The sequence below is a fragment of the Peromyscus eremicus genome, chromosome 13 (genome assembly GCF_949786415.1).
Source record: "Peromyscus eremicus chromosome 13, PerEre_H2_v1, whole genome shotgun sequence".
Classification (NCBI taxonomy): Eukaryota; Metazoa; Chordata; class Mammalia; order Rodentia; family Cricetidae; genus Peromyscus; species Peromyscus eremicus.
In genome coordinates, this window is record NC_081429.1 from 46,164,248 (window position 1) to 46,178,306 (window position 14,059).

Here is a 14,059-nt window from a genome sequence, read left to right on the forward strand (position 1 = left end):
GGTGAGAGCCCGCGTATTCCCCTCATCCCAGTTCTCCCGGTTCCTCTGCCCCTTTCTCGGCGACTGAGCTCTCTGGCCCCAGGCACAGCCTGCAGGGCCGGGCCAGGAAAGGGAGGCGGGCGCGGGGAGTGGGATGGGGGAGAGTCTGAAGTTTGGTTCCAGGAGGTGGGGGGCGAGGAAAGGAGTTAATCTAGAGACTGGTGACCGCGTACGGAGACCGGGTGGTTGGCGCTCCTCTGAGAGGAGCGGTTGCGATTTTTCTTCTCCCCCTACCTTCTCTTTTAAGAGTTCTGTCCTTGGGATCTGAGCCCTAATCGTCTCTCCAGCCCTATCTGGCGTGGAGCGCTGCCGGCGGAGGCAGCGCCTTCCCGAAGCAGTTTTATCTTTGGACGGATTTCTTTAAGAGAAAAAGAAACCAACAGGTTGCCAGCCCGGGCGTCACACACACAAGATTCCGGAGAGGGGAGCCCCGGCTGCGGATTCGTCGGTCAGCGCTGACCCTCGCGGGCAGCAAGAGGCAAGGGGGAGAAGGGGGCGATGGCTCGGCCCGACCCGTCCGCGCCGCCCTCGCTGCTGCTGCTGCTGCTGGCGCAGCTGGTGGGCCGGGCAGCGGCCGCCTCCAAGGCTCCGGTGTGCCAGGAAATCACGGTGCCCATGTGCCGAGGCATAGGCTACAACCTGACGCACATGCCCAACCAGTTCAACCACGACACGCAGGACGAGGCAGGCCTGGAGGTGCACCAATTCTGGCCGCTGGTGGAGATCCACTGCTCACCGGACCTGCGCTTCTTCCTGTGCTCCATGTACACACCCATCTGCTTGCCCGACTACCACAAGCCGCTGCCACCGTGCCGCTCCGTGTGCGAGCGCGCCAAGGCCGGCTGCTCGCCTCTCATGCGCCAGTACGGCTTCGCCTGGCCGGAGCGCATGAGCTGCGACCGTCTCCCTGTGCTGGGTGGCGACGCCGAGGTTCTGTGCATGGATTATAACCGAAGCGAAGCCACCACCTTGTCCCCCAAGTCCTTCCCGGCAAAGCCCACCCTCCCAGGCCCACCAGGGGCGCCATCTTCCGGGCGTGAGTGTCCCTCGGGAGGTCCATCTGTATGCACTTGCCGTGACCCCTTCGTGCCCATCCTGAAGGAGTCACACCCTCTCTACAACAAGGTGCGCACCGGCCAGGTGCCCAACTGTGCAGTGCCCTGCTACCAGCCGTCCTTCAGCCCCGATGAGCGCACGTTCGCCACCTTCTGGATTGGCCTGTGGTCTGTGCTGTGCTTTATCTCCACATCCACCACTGTGGCCACCTTCCTCATCGACATGGAACGATTCCGCTACCCTGAGCGCCCCATCATCTTCTTGTCTGCGTGCTACCTGTGTGTGTCTCTGGGATTCCTGGTGCGCCTGGTCGTGGGCCATGCCAGCGTCGCCTGCAGCCGCGAGCACAGCCACATCCACTACGAGACTACCGGCCCTGCGCTCTGCACGGTTGTCTTCCTCCTGGTCTACTTCTTTGGCATGGCCAGCTCCATCTGGTGGGTCATCCTGTCGCTCACCTGGTTCTTGGCGGCTGGCATGAAGTGGGGCAACGAAGCCATTGCGGGCTATGCCCAGTACTTCCATCTTGCTGCCTGGCTCATCCCCAGCGTCAAGTCCATTACAGCGTTGGCACTAAGCTCCGTGGACGGTGACCCGGTGGCCGGCATCTGCTATGTGGGCAACCAAAACCTGAACTCACTGCGTGGCTTCGTCTTGGGCCCACTGGTGCTGTACCTGCTGGTGGGCACGCTCTTCCTCCTGGCGGGCTTCGTGTCGCTCTTCCGCATACGGAGCGTCATCAAGCAGGGTGGCACCAAGACAGACAAGCTGGAGAAGCTCATGATCCGCATTGGCATCTTCACTCTGCTCTACACGGTGCCAGCCAGCATTGTGGTGGCCTGCTACCTGTATGAGCAGCACTACCGGGAAAGCTGGGAGGCGGCCCTCACCTGCTCGTGTCCAGGACCCGACGCTGGCCAGCCCCGCGCCAAACCCGAGTACTGGGTGCTCATGCTCAAGTACTTCATGTGCCTGGTGGTGGGCATCACGTCGGGAGTCTGGATCTGGTCCGGCAAGACCCTGGAGTCTTGGCGGCGCTTCACCAGCCGCTGCTGCTGCAGCTCAGGGCGGGGCCACAAGAGCGGTGGCGCTATGGCCGCAGGGGACTATGCGGAGGCCAGCGCCGCGCTCACCGGCAGGACCGGGCCGCCGGGCCCCGCCGCCGCCGCCGCCGCATACCACAAGCAAGTGTCCCTGTCGCATGTCTAGGAGGCCTGGAGGCCGAGGCCCCAGGGACAGTGCTGGAGTTGAAGGAGGGCGTTGTTTTGCTGGGTAGCTTTGTGAAGGTCACTTCCGTTTACCTTCTTGGTGCTGATGCCCCCTCCCTGAGCGGCTTGGAGAGGGAAAGGGGTCGGTTTCAAGAGAGTACCTGTCCCGCAGTCTTCTACCAGGGGGCTCGGCTCACGTGCAGTGTATTCTAGTTTGCATTTCTTACTGCCTTCAGAACCCTGTTTTTAATTTATATGTATTTTAATTTTTTAACTTTGTTGCATTTTGGCAACAAAATTTACCTTTGCTTTGGGGACTTCACAATCCTCAAGCGGGCATTGTAATGAGGTTACCCTTGGTTCAGGTTTCTTTGGACTGTGTGGTCTAAATTAGGAAAATATATTTCCTGTATGTGTGTCTTTTTCTTTCTTTTTTTTTAAATGTGAACAGTGACGGGCTGCTGTGACTGGGAAGGTGTGGACTGTCCTTTTTTTTTTTCTCCACTTAGTTTTTCCTTCCACTGCTTAAAATGTCCAGGACACTGAGAGGCCAGAGGCCATCTGCTAGTTCTGTGTATAGCCCCCTCAAGTCCTCCCCGGGAATGGAGCATGATGGTTAGGACCATCCCCAAGTGACAAGGTTGGAGAAGCTAAAGATTTTGTGAGCCTCCTTAACCTTGCTCAGCAAGCGTTGGGTCATTTTCATTCATTCCTAATAGAGCCTGCGTCACGCCTTGAATGGTAGAGGTGGCATCATAGAGCTAGACACACACGTTTGCCATAGTGAGTGAGAGCCTGAGGGCTAGCGATGGATTGAATGTGAGTTCTGAACCGGTGAGCCAGAGAGGGAGGGATGGGTGGTTCTTCATAAGCCCCAGGGATCCCTTATTACTATTTTTAAAGACAAGCAACTTGTGCTACAAATTTCAGTAAAAGTAAACCCACTCCTGTCTTCTGGAAGTACTTAGGAATCCTTGCTGAAGGGGGCTCTCTTTTAAAGGACAAAAAACGGATATGCTTCCAGTAATTAAAGTAAATTCCCATTGCTTCTTATCTGCTCCTCCCACCCCACCTCCTTTATCATGTTAAACAGTCTTTCTTGCTTTTCTGAGTCCTCCTGGGGAGCGGTGATTAGAAGCCACACCCACCCTCCAATGGAGCGCTGCAGCTGGGGAGGGAGGCTAGTTACCTGAGAACAAACATTGGCTCCAAGGAAGGAAAACAAGCGTCCCTGAACTCGGGGCTAGGTTAAAGCCAGCTAGTCCCAAAGCAGTCACACTGTGCTCTGGTAGTCGCTGAAAAAAAAAAAAAAAAAAAAAAAAAAAAAAAAGACCCATACGGTAAGCTTTGTACTATGGGGCAGTGTAATGCTACTGTGGGGGAGAGACCCCCCCTGCCTGCTCTCTTTTCCTGCTCTTCTGAGAAAGCCTGTACCGTGACCGACACCCCCCCCCCCCACACACACACACAGTTTCTCTGCTATTAGAAAAGTCTGTTTGCTTTCCTAATCTGTATTCATTCACTAAGTGTGAGGGCCATTACTGGGAAATGTGCATCAGCCAGCAAGTGCCCGTGAGTGACCAAGGCTGAGTGGGGACGAAACTTAGGGAGCTCAAGTGGCCAAGCCATGAAAACTTCACAAAGCTTCCCTAGAAAAACAGCTGGAGTCTTGGCAGGGAGGAGAGAGACAGACAGAGACAGAGAGATAAATGCTTAAGACTCGAGTCTTCGGGTTGCTCAGAAGCTGTTCACATGTGTAAAATGCGCTGCCTTTACTCACTGATGCTTGAATCAAAATGGAAACGAGTGGCTTCCACAAAACTCCCCGCACGCACACCTAGCTGTAGAACTCTGTCAGTGTCTTAGTCTCTATTCAGAAACCTCTTCCGGGAAGCTCAATAGACTCCCCGGCTCAGCACCACTTTTCCTGTTTTTTCAAATGAGGCCCTTTTCTTATCCCCTTGACCTCCTGGCTTGTTGAGCACATCTTCCCGGAATCTGTGGCCAGTGTTGTTCCTTCTTCACAAAGAAAACTGTGGAGGAATCTAGAAAAGATGTACAGTGTATCTAAACGTTGTGGGATGAAGTGGAGGAACGTGATTTAATTCATTCAAAAAAATGATTTTTTTCCCCGTCTTAGCAACATGCCAAGGTGGAAAAAGAGCAATTAATTCCCTTTGAAAAATAGGAAAGTTGAAACAGATGGATGCCAAGGCGGTGGACTACGTCGGTTTGGAAGAAGCCTCAGAAGTCTCTTTGTTTCTGTTCTCATCCTTGCCCTCCTCCTCTCTTCTCTCCTTCCCTAAGGAGACAAAGAGAGAGCCCACCTGCCTCCCTGAAGCCTTACTCACATCTGTCTCTGGCCAGCCCTCGGGGCGGGGAGCGGGAAGCTCCCTGTACCGATGGTCACCCCCTCTTCCCACCACACATTTTCCTCTACTTTGCATTTCTGTTGTGATAACAATCAATGAAATGACATGAAAAGCTGTGGGGCAGATCAGCAACTTGTGCCGCACCAGCTTTGTGTCGCTGGGGAGGGAGGACTTGGCCCGGTGGCAGCGCCAGTGTGCATGTTCTGGCCACCTCTCTCACCTCTTGGAGCCTCATGATGCTTCCCAGGTCAGAGGGTGAGGATTTAGGTTGTCTAAAGAAAGACATGGGACCTCGGTGACTCCAATGGCCAAATGTTAGGATGGTTTGTTTGATTGTTTTTTAAATTTTATTATTATTTAAAAATATTATTGCCCTCACACTTTGAAGTTGTCTAAATTGGATGAGAATCATTTTTCTTGGTGCCTTATTGGTTTATTCTTGCAATCCTTTTGTCATATTTTCATGTGACCATTGCCAGTGACCAGGGCCTGGGTGTAATGCCTTGTGTGTAATTGTGCGCATGTCCAAGCTTAAATAGCGTGCCGCCGATGGCACTTGTTCTAAGTTGGTATTCATTAGGCTGTTCCCTCGTGGGCCAGGGCAGCACTAATCTTGACACCGGCTGCCAAGAGAAAACGTCATGGATCATACACCCAACCTTAATAACAGCATCTGTGACCTGCACCGGCGAGCGTAGAATGGGAACCCCAGAGCTAGGGAGCACAGTTGTGTATTTTAATGAACTGCTAGGCCTGCTAAGGAAGCTCCTTTCACTTTTGTGATCCACAGAAAGGGGGGTGGGAGGGACAAAGCTTTGAATAAGTGCTTTCGAACACCCGAATGTGGCACACAGGACTGAGCACATCACCAGTCTAAGCAGGTGTGAGGTGCCGTGGCTCAGGATCGCCCGCTGCCTCCCTCTGTCCTTTCTTGTCTCCGAAGTCCAATCAAGTGCTCCTGGGAAAGAAACGGCCTGGCTTGGGGAGACAGCTCAGAAAGAAAAATTATCAAGACATCAAAGAAGGGTGAAGGGGAGGCAGGATGTAACCAACCCTGTTCCGACTCTCAGAAGCTTCTGGTAGCCTCAATGACAGTTGCAGGGTGTTTTTTTGTTTTTTGTTTTTTTAATCCAGGATAATAATGTCTGTCTGTGGTACATCATTTGAAGCCAATATTAATCCATGTTGTTACAAACTATGTACAGTATGTATGTTTTGTGGGTATGTATATACGTAATATATATTATATATATATGTATATGTATATGAGAGAGAGATTTAGTGACTTTTGATACGGGTTGGTGCAGGTGAATTTATTACTGAGCCAGATGAGGCACATACCGAGGCAGTAGCTGGGGTCCAGGGCATTCAGTGCTGTGTATGATTTGCATACGTGTATAGTGCCTATCCATCCCATGCAGTAAGAATTGTCACTGTCATGCCAAATCCAGCACTCACACGTCAGAGCCAGCAATATTTTATTTGTAGACAATCAGCTTGACTGGCAATGATTAAAATTCTGAATCCATAACACTAGCAAAAGGAAACCCAGAGTATTCTGGAGAGAGGTTTTGTTTTGTTTTGTCCCTGGAAGTCAGTACAACAGCAATTGTATGTGGTTATGTTAGTCTCAAGATCCTTAACTTGTTGACCTTATTATTTTGGAATTTTTTTGTATTATATTTGTGGGAAAGTAAAATAATGGTTTAAGATTTTTATCAAATATGGAGATTAGTTATTTATGAAAAACAAAGAAATGTCTATTTTTGTTTCTTTGTTGCCAGTTCATGTAGATAACTTTTTAAAATGCATTAAAGCAATGGTGAAGAAAATATAACAACGCTGTAGAGTCTTTTTCTCCTCTTTATGGAGAAATGCACTGGTTTCTAAGAGTATCTGAGATGCAGATCCTAACTTGATCGACAGACGTCTCAGATATCCTTAGAGTATAAGCAACTGAATTTTCATCAGTATAATCGACCAAATTGCAACCACAAGAGGAACATGTTTTCCTCACCCGTGCTTCCTGGGTTTCTCGCCTACGCTGCTGTTTGCTTCACTATTCACTTGAAGAAACGAAGGGCGCTCCGTGAAGAACAGAGACATGGTCTGACTGTGTTCTGTTGTTCGCATGGGTGCATTGTGCCTATTGGATAAGCTGCGTGCTCTGTGTGTCTGGTTGAGGGGCAGGTGTTGAGCTCAAATTTCTTCGAGTCAGGAGCCAAGAGAGGACCAAAATTTTTGAGAATGACACCCAGTTCCCTTCCCCATCCCCAGATAATTTGACTGGGTGTCAGATCGCTTATTGCCGGGTTCCTGCCTTGGCAAAATTCAAGCAAGTCTCTAAGGTAACATCTCATATTATGGTGTTCTCCAGCGATACTCTCAGGCATTGTGGTAAAATGTGAGGGAAAGATAGGTACTTAAGGCTTTAAATGTATAGGACAGAAATATAATAATGGCTATTTATTAATCCAGTGTCAGTATGATTACCATGGACTTCAGTATATGTCGGGGAGGGAGAGGCAGTCTGAGAAACATACAGCCTACAGTTCACATGCATGTACAAGACTCTACTATGTCTCCACCTTGTTTTCTCCTGGCTCACTTTCGCCCAGTGGAGAAAGGGAGAAAGAGTAATCAGAAGCTGGAGCAGAAGGTCCTTAAAAGATTGGAGGAAAGGTGGGCCCCCCAAAATCACTGGCAATAACACCATTTCTTTTTTTTAATGACTCAATTTACAGAGTTCTTTAGTTTGTCAAGATGGAGGCCATGCTTAGAGGGAGAGTGATTGTGTGTGTGTGTGGATTGAGGATACAGGTTGATTGTTGGTTCAAATCCCAGCCCCACTACTACTTATAGGCCCAGATCCAGGACACTTAACCTGTATTTCAGATTTCTCATTTGTGAAGAGAGAAGATAGTACTTAGGTTTAGGGGTTCAGAAGATTTCAAAGGTGGAATCAGGTAAAGGTAAGTAAAGCTAGGAGTCTTCCACTGTTCCTGGTCCAGAATGGAGAGGAATGGAGAGGCCAGCTCCCACTGGGTCTTTGCGTAAGAATCAACTGGGCTCTTCCCGGGAAATGCATTCCAGTCTCAGCCCTGGGACTGGAGATTAAGTTAGCCCTAGGACCTTCAGTGGGTTTTGTTTTATATTTAAACTTGGGAGTAATTTTATGTAAATCTAAAATTACTCATTTAAAAAAATTGCATGAATAATTGAGTCCTTGTTTGCTCCTTACCCATTTCCCCTAATGCTAATAATCTTTTGTTTTTGTTTTGAGACAAGGTCTCTCTATGTAGAGATAGCTGTCCTGGAACTATGGTAGTCCACAGACTGGCCTCAAACTCACAGGGATCCACCTGCCTGTGCTTCAATTGCTGGGATCAAATGTGTGTTAATGTCTTAACCATGGTACATGTTACAACTACACAGTCAATGCTGGCCCTTTACTATGAGCTCTAGACATCATCAGACTTCACACTAGTGCTCTGGGATCCAGAGTTCATGATAACCATATTGCTTTTAGAGAAGGCTCATGGTTCGCGGACTTTCAGCTGATGAGAGGTAGCTGGTTTGGTGACCCTATCGAGAAACTGCACTGTTAGTCCCGGAATTGCTAAGCACTGCAGGGTTGGAAGCAGCTGCTCTGGGGAAGGTGGGTGGGCTGGCACAGGCGAGCTAAGGAGCCAGTTCGCCTCTGAGCCATTGAAAGCCTGCATTTCCTTGGACCTGGCGCCAGTGGAGGGCTTTTATGGTAACCAGCATGAAGCGTGCCAAGTTGGACATTAGCCAGAAAGATTACAGGTGAAAAAGTTGGGATGGTCCTACTGCAACAGGCCCTCAGGGGCTTGAGCCGGGTAGGGAGTGTGCGGGGTGGGCTGGGGGAGGGGGCGGAGCACAAAGAATCTCAGCCTTTGGGGGAGTTAGTTGTACTGGAGAATAACCATGGGCACTTCAGGTGGTTTGCAGACTTGAAGGTTAAGGAAATGGAGCAGCAGGGTGTTTAAGCCGTCTTACTCACGTGGCTCGTAGGTTCTGGGATTACCAATGAATTTCCTTAGTCACACCGCAACTGCCCAATTTTTACTGCAGTTATACGGTTAGGTGTTTTAAAACCTTTAAGGACTGTCTGAACGTCTCCCTTTTAAAAGAATGTTAACTTTCCACTGGAGTCAGGGTTCCTCTTCGATACAGCCTCACATCCCTTCCTGCACCCTGAAGATCGCCAACCACAAGGTGAGATTGCTGAAGTTTATTTCACAGTAAGTACACGTCCCCTTTCTGGCACACCCACCTAAAATGGTGGGGTGAAGAGCCCAAGAAACCAAGGCTACTCTAAGGTACCAGGGGAAACAGCCCTGTTCTATCCTTCCTGGCATTTGTGGGCATGGTGCTGGGCCTCCAGCTAGGTTAAAGTGGCTGGCAGTTAGACTGGAGGTGATCTTATGCTGGACTTGTTGACCCACACTAGGTACACAGTTTACATAGAAACTAGCACTTTACCTTGGGATAGTTCTCTGCTGAGTGCTTTCTTTCCAAATAGTGCTATCTTAAGAATGCAGCTTCTGGGTGAAGGACCAGGCAGGCAAACCAGTTGTTTTAAACATGGCTGGAGGATAGACTGGGTTATGAAAGGTTTTAGCTAGCCTGCATAGCATAGCTTCTGAAAAGTCTAATCTGATACCTGTGTTGTAATACTGGCGTCTTTGAACCAGGGGATACTGTGTTTAGGGATATAAGAAACTAAACTAAGCTGAGCTGTCATAAAACCAAAGTTCTGTATTGTTGAATGAAAAAACAAAAAACAAAACAAAACAAAAAAACCCCAGGAAATGTGAAAGGGTGGGCTGGGTTGGAATCTGATACAAAGAAATCTAACGATAAACACAGGGAATTACTAAGCAGCAGCCACTTTTCAGCCTGCAAGAATGGTAGTTTACTGGGATCAAACCTTCATTCAGACCTATCTTTTTTGTATAATGCAATTATCATACACCAGTTAAAACTCTGAAGTCATTGTGGCACAGACCTTTAATCTTAGCCCTCTGATGGCAGAGGCAGGAGGATCTCAAGTTCAAGGCCAGCCTGGTCTATAGAGCAAGGGCCAGGCCAGTGAGGCCTCCTGCACAGTGAGACCCTGTCTCAAAAAATAAATACAAATTTTAAATAGTTGAAGTCTTATTATTAGAGGTTAAAACTAAAAAACCAAACAGACCACTATCACCCCCATCTTTTAAAACACAAAAGCAGAATGCATGAGTCCGGGTAGATGTTCCTTTTTATTATCTTTTCAGAGTACAGAACCCTGAGAAGATGCTAGTTAGCACCCTTCTGGTGATTTGGTTTTCATGCCTCATTTGTCAAGAGACCCTACCCACCTTCAGTGACATTTATATTCTCAGTTGATCCAATTTCCCACTATCAAAATGACTCTCATATTCTAGTGTCAAGGTCAAAGAGGGAAAAGCCAATTCTCAGTGTACTCATAGTGTCAACTTATTAAAAGCATCAGATTCATGTCAACAGTTCCTTCCCCAGACGTCTTAACATCTGTGCATTCATGCAGTGAGCATTTCTACATAGAAGATGCAAATCCTTTAAAAAAATATTAACTTGTGAACATGTGCTTGTGCCTGAGGTCAGGAGCATGTCAGATCTCCTGGAGTTACAGAGAGCCATTAGGTGCTTGATATAGGTGTTGGGAATCGAACTCCGGTCCTCTACGAGAGCAATACAGGCTCTTAACCACTGAGCCATCTCTCTAGCTGCAAGATACAAATTCTGATGTGTTTGTTTTTTTTCAAGACAGGGTTTCTCTCTGTAACCATGCTGGCTGTCCTGGAACTAGCTCTGTAGACCAGACTGACCTCGAACTCAAGAGATCCACTGCCTGCCTCTGCCTCCTCAGTGCTGGGATTAAAGGCCTGCACCACCACTGACTGGCTCATGTGATTTATGATAGGTTTCCCCTTCCTAAAGTGTCAGTTATCCTATGTCAAGAACAAAGGGATTCATCGTTGAATGATCTGACTTCAAAACCTGAAAAAGTAAAAGTAAATAAATGTGCAGCATGAGCAGGATTTAATAACCATTGTTTACATCAGGGAACGCACTAAGGAGCAGAGGAGGGAAGGGGCTGTTCACTGTTTCCAGATCTGCCAAGGTTAAGAGTCCCTGGCTCAAAACAAAAACAAAGCCCTTAGGCTGACTGGCTTTACACATGAAGTGCGAACTTGAAACATCACGCAGCGTGTTTGAAGCAACCCCAGTTCAAATTCCCATCTTTCTGTTTTATTACCTGAGGAACGCGTTCTAATCTGGTACTATTCGGGCGACTGCTTTCTCTTTGGTGTGTACCTACAATCTCATCTACTGTGACCCTTCCTGATTCACCCTGATGACTATTCAAGTGTGCCATCTACTGCACTAAGCACTAAGTGGCTAGACAGACTCCTGCTGTAATACATTATCTTCAGACAGAACACAGTCTAAGCAAAGACAATCACTACTGAACTAGACCATGAATCAAAGCAGCTTGGTCAGTTGGAAACTATGCAAAAGTTTTCAGGACCAAGGTAAACACAAGTTCCAGAGAGATACAATGCCCTGTGGACAGAGAAGCGGTACAAACACACTAGCCATATTTTAATTAAAATAGAATTTATTAGCCTTTCTTTTAATATAAACATGAGAAAGAAAAACCACGTTAAGTTGTAGCATTCTTTTCAAAATAAAACTGCAATCAATACTTGAATCTCTAAGCTCTGAACTCCATAAACAATGTTTTTTTGAGGTGGTAGATTGTAGTATTTCATACATCCTTCCTTAACATTTACGTCTGTCCTTCGAAAATGATGAACCCGGCAGCACTTGAGAGCATGTGAAGCATTGCAGCCGCAAGAGAAAGTATGCTTGGCCCACAAAGGTCTTGTTTACATAAGAGTGAGAAGAAATAGAATGCACGTAGTTGAAAACACAATCTTTTATTATTTCCAATTTAGGTGCTGCTGTCATCATTTTCCTAATCATCTCCTCCCCGCCTTTTAAAGCCTGTGCTTAGGGCTCCTGGGTGCAGTTCAGAAGATACCTGCACCCAGGCAGACATGCAGCATATTGTTTTTAATTGCTCATTTCACCTGCTGTTTGCGGATCGGACTCCTTTTCATGTGTTATATGTGAGTTAACAGTGTTCTTCCTAACCTCCCTTAACTGAATGTAAAGACACTTAGGTGATCAAAGCGGGTGGAGCCCAGCCTGGCAAAGAACTACTAGAGAGAAGGAGAGCTCCCATGGAGATACACGGCAGCCCCCAAATCTCAGGGCAGGTTTATACTCTGATATCTGGAGAGTCATAAATGCTACAAACTAATGAGACATTATTTAAAAGTTTTACTTTACCTTTCTTTTCAACTTAATCCCCCAAATTTCGAATATCAAGCCTTTAGTTTTAATTTTTTGGTTCACTGTTTGCAATCTTCAAGAGAAACAAAAAAATAATTAGAAGCGTAATTATTTCACACTGGTAAAATTAAAACTTTCAAATGATGTTTTTGTGAAGGTCTGTGGCTTTTCTACTTCTGCTGCAGTGTCCCCAGAGAGCCCAGACACGGACCACTAAGTGTAAAGAAGCATCACTAATTTGGGGGACACCTTGTGTTTTTGCTATTTGCTCATGATCACTAGACCACTATGTTGTTTGGCATTATGAAAATATCTTTTAATACACTTGTTTAACAATGAGAAAAACCATCAGAAAATGAGAAGCACCATTAATAGTTCACAGGAAATGCAGCGTGGACCCAACAGAAGTCGTCAACAACTGATACTTTCTCTTTATGGCTCCAAACATACCAAAATGCCAGCAAGCAGTGCTCGCAGAGGATACGGATGGCGAGTGTTAGCCAGCAGCTTTTTGGTAATTTAAACTGATTGCCAATAATGACTAGCAGCTTGATGACACGGTAGGAGAGCTTTTAATACCTAATGATGCTACAACGTGCTCCTAGGTGGTTTCATGAGTGTTAAGTATCCCATGCTTGGGGCTGAGGAGTGTAGCTCAGTGGTCAAGTGCTCACCGAGCACATGCTAAGTCCTCAGTTTGATTCCCAGCACCACAAAAATGGGAAGGAGTCTCATGTTTTAATGTAATACTGAATCAATTCTAAAAGCATATGCAGCAGTTGAAGGTGGGGGGGGGGAGAAAAACAAAAGTTATATGGTTAGTGTCTTTGAAGTCTAAAACTCTGAGCCAGGCATGGTAATCCCAGCACTTGGGAGGTAGAGGCAGGAAGATTCTGGAGTTCAAGGCCAGCCTCAGTCATATACTGAGTTTGAGGCCAGCCCAGGCTACATAAGACCCTGTCTCAAACGAAAGTCTAAACATTGAAAGAATTTAAACCTCACATATTTCACAGCCATCGGCCTACATGGTAAGCAGTATCTGTGTGTGGTCAGAGCTTCTGCTTTGAGTGGTTTTTGTAACTGTTTACATTACAAAGGACAGAGAGGGGTTGTTTTGACAAGGTCCCATTCTTTCCTATGGAGTCAGCAGTCACTGTCCAGAGTCTCTTGAATTTGAGGTCTTTCCATTCGGTGGAGTCCCACCTCTGCTGGTCTCTGACCAGGAGAGGTGCTATTTCTCCAGTCTTTGTCAATGAGGAGTCCTTGGTGTTCTCACTCCTCATGTCTCTCTCTTAAGAAAGGATGGCATTAGAGCGCTGAATACCAATGAAATTATCAGCGCTTAAAGATCTTCTCATAGCAGCTCTACACAAGTCTTTATATTTGTCTTCACACAACCTTGAAATGGCCTAGGAGAAGCAATCAAACAACACAGAGGTTTAAAAAGAATGCAACCTAAAGGAAAACAAAACAAAAAAGCAACACAAACTACCTCCATGGAGACTTACTGGTATACTGAGCCATCCCTTAGATTCTAAACAAATGCAGCCACTTGGGCTATCTGAGGACGAAGGTCTACAGTGCTACGCCTTGGGGATGCTGCTTCCTGCTAGTTTCCTAATCTTTTCAGGGTCAGGACTCAATGCCTGGAAACTGGCAACTTAAGTTACTTAAAAACCTGGTTCCCCGGGCTGGAGAGATGGTTCTGCAGGTAAAATGCTGGCTGTGCATGCATAAGAACTGGAGATTGGATTCCTTGGCATGTGCCAGGTGTGGTGGCACAGGCCTGTAATCCCAGTGCTACTAAATGGTAAAAGGGGTCTCAGTGAACCATCTAACAACCTGGTGAGCTCCAGGTTCAATGAGACACCCTATTGTAAAATGTAAGTGGAGAGTGACTGAGGAAGACACCTCTGTCAGCCTCTGGCCACCACACACATGCACATACCACACACATACAAACTGAGTTCTCAAAGATGG

At 47.2% G+C, this 14,059-nt stretch overlaps 2 protein-coding genes across 5 annotated transcripts in view; one reads left to right on the forward strand and one right to left on the reverse strand.

Moving 5' to 3' along the window:
- The first annotated feature begins 533 nt into the window (after positions 1-533).
- Fzd5 (frizzled class receptor 5) lies at positions 534-3,098 on the forward strand. Its single transcript, XM_059278341.1, has one exon. The coding sequence runs from the start codon at positions 538-540 to the stop codon at positions 2,302-2,304; it is 1,767 nt and encodes a 588-aa protein (XP_059134324.1). The 5' UTR covers positions 534-537; the 3' UTR covers positions 2,305-3,098.
- Positions 3,099-11,321: 8,223 nt separating this feature from the next.
- Ccnyl1 (cyclin Y like 1) overlaps positions 11,322-14,059 on the reverse strand; it is a 37,132-nt gene continuing 34,394 nt past the window's right edge. For 3 of the 4 annotated variants that reach the window (XM_059278144.1, XM_059278145.1, XM_059278143.1), the window contains one exon: positions 11,322-13,488. In XM_059278144.1, coding sequence (XP_059134127.1) covers positions 13,372-13,488 — 117 coding nt within the window. In that variant the 3' untranslated portion in view covers positions 11,322-13,371. The remainder of the gene's footprint in view (positions 13,489-14,059) is intronic. The other variant, XR_009382541.1, reaches the window with a different exon arrangement.

Coding starts and splice junctions, on each gene's coding strand:
- Fzd5 (XM_059278341.1), top strand. CDS start 538: ATGGCTCGGCCCGACCCGTCCGCGCCGCCCTCGCTGCTGCTGCTGCTG.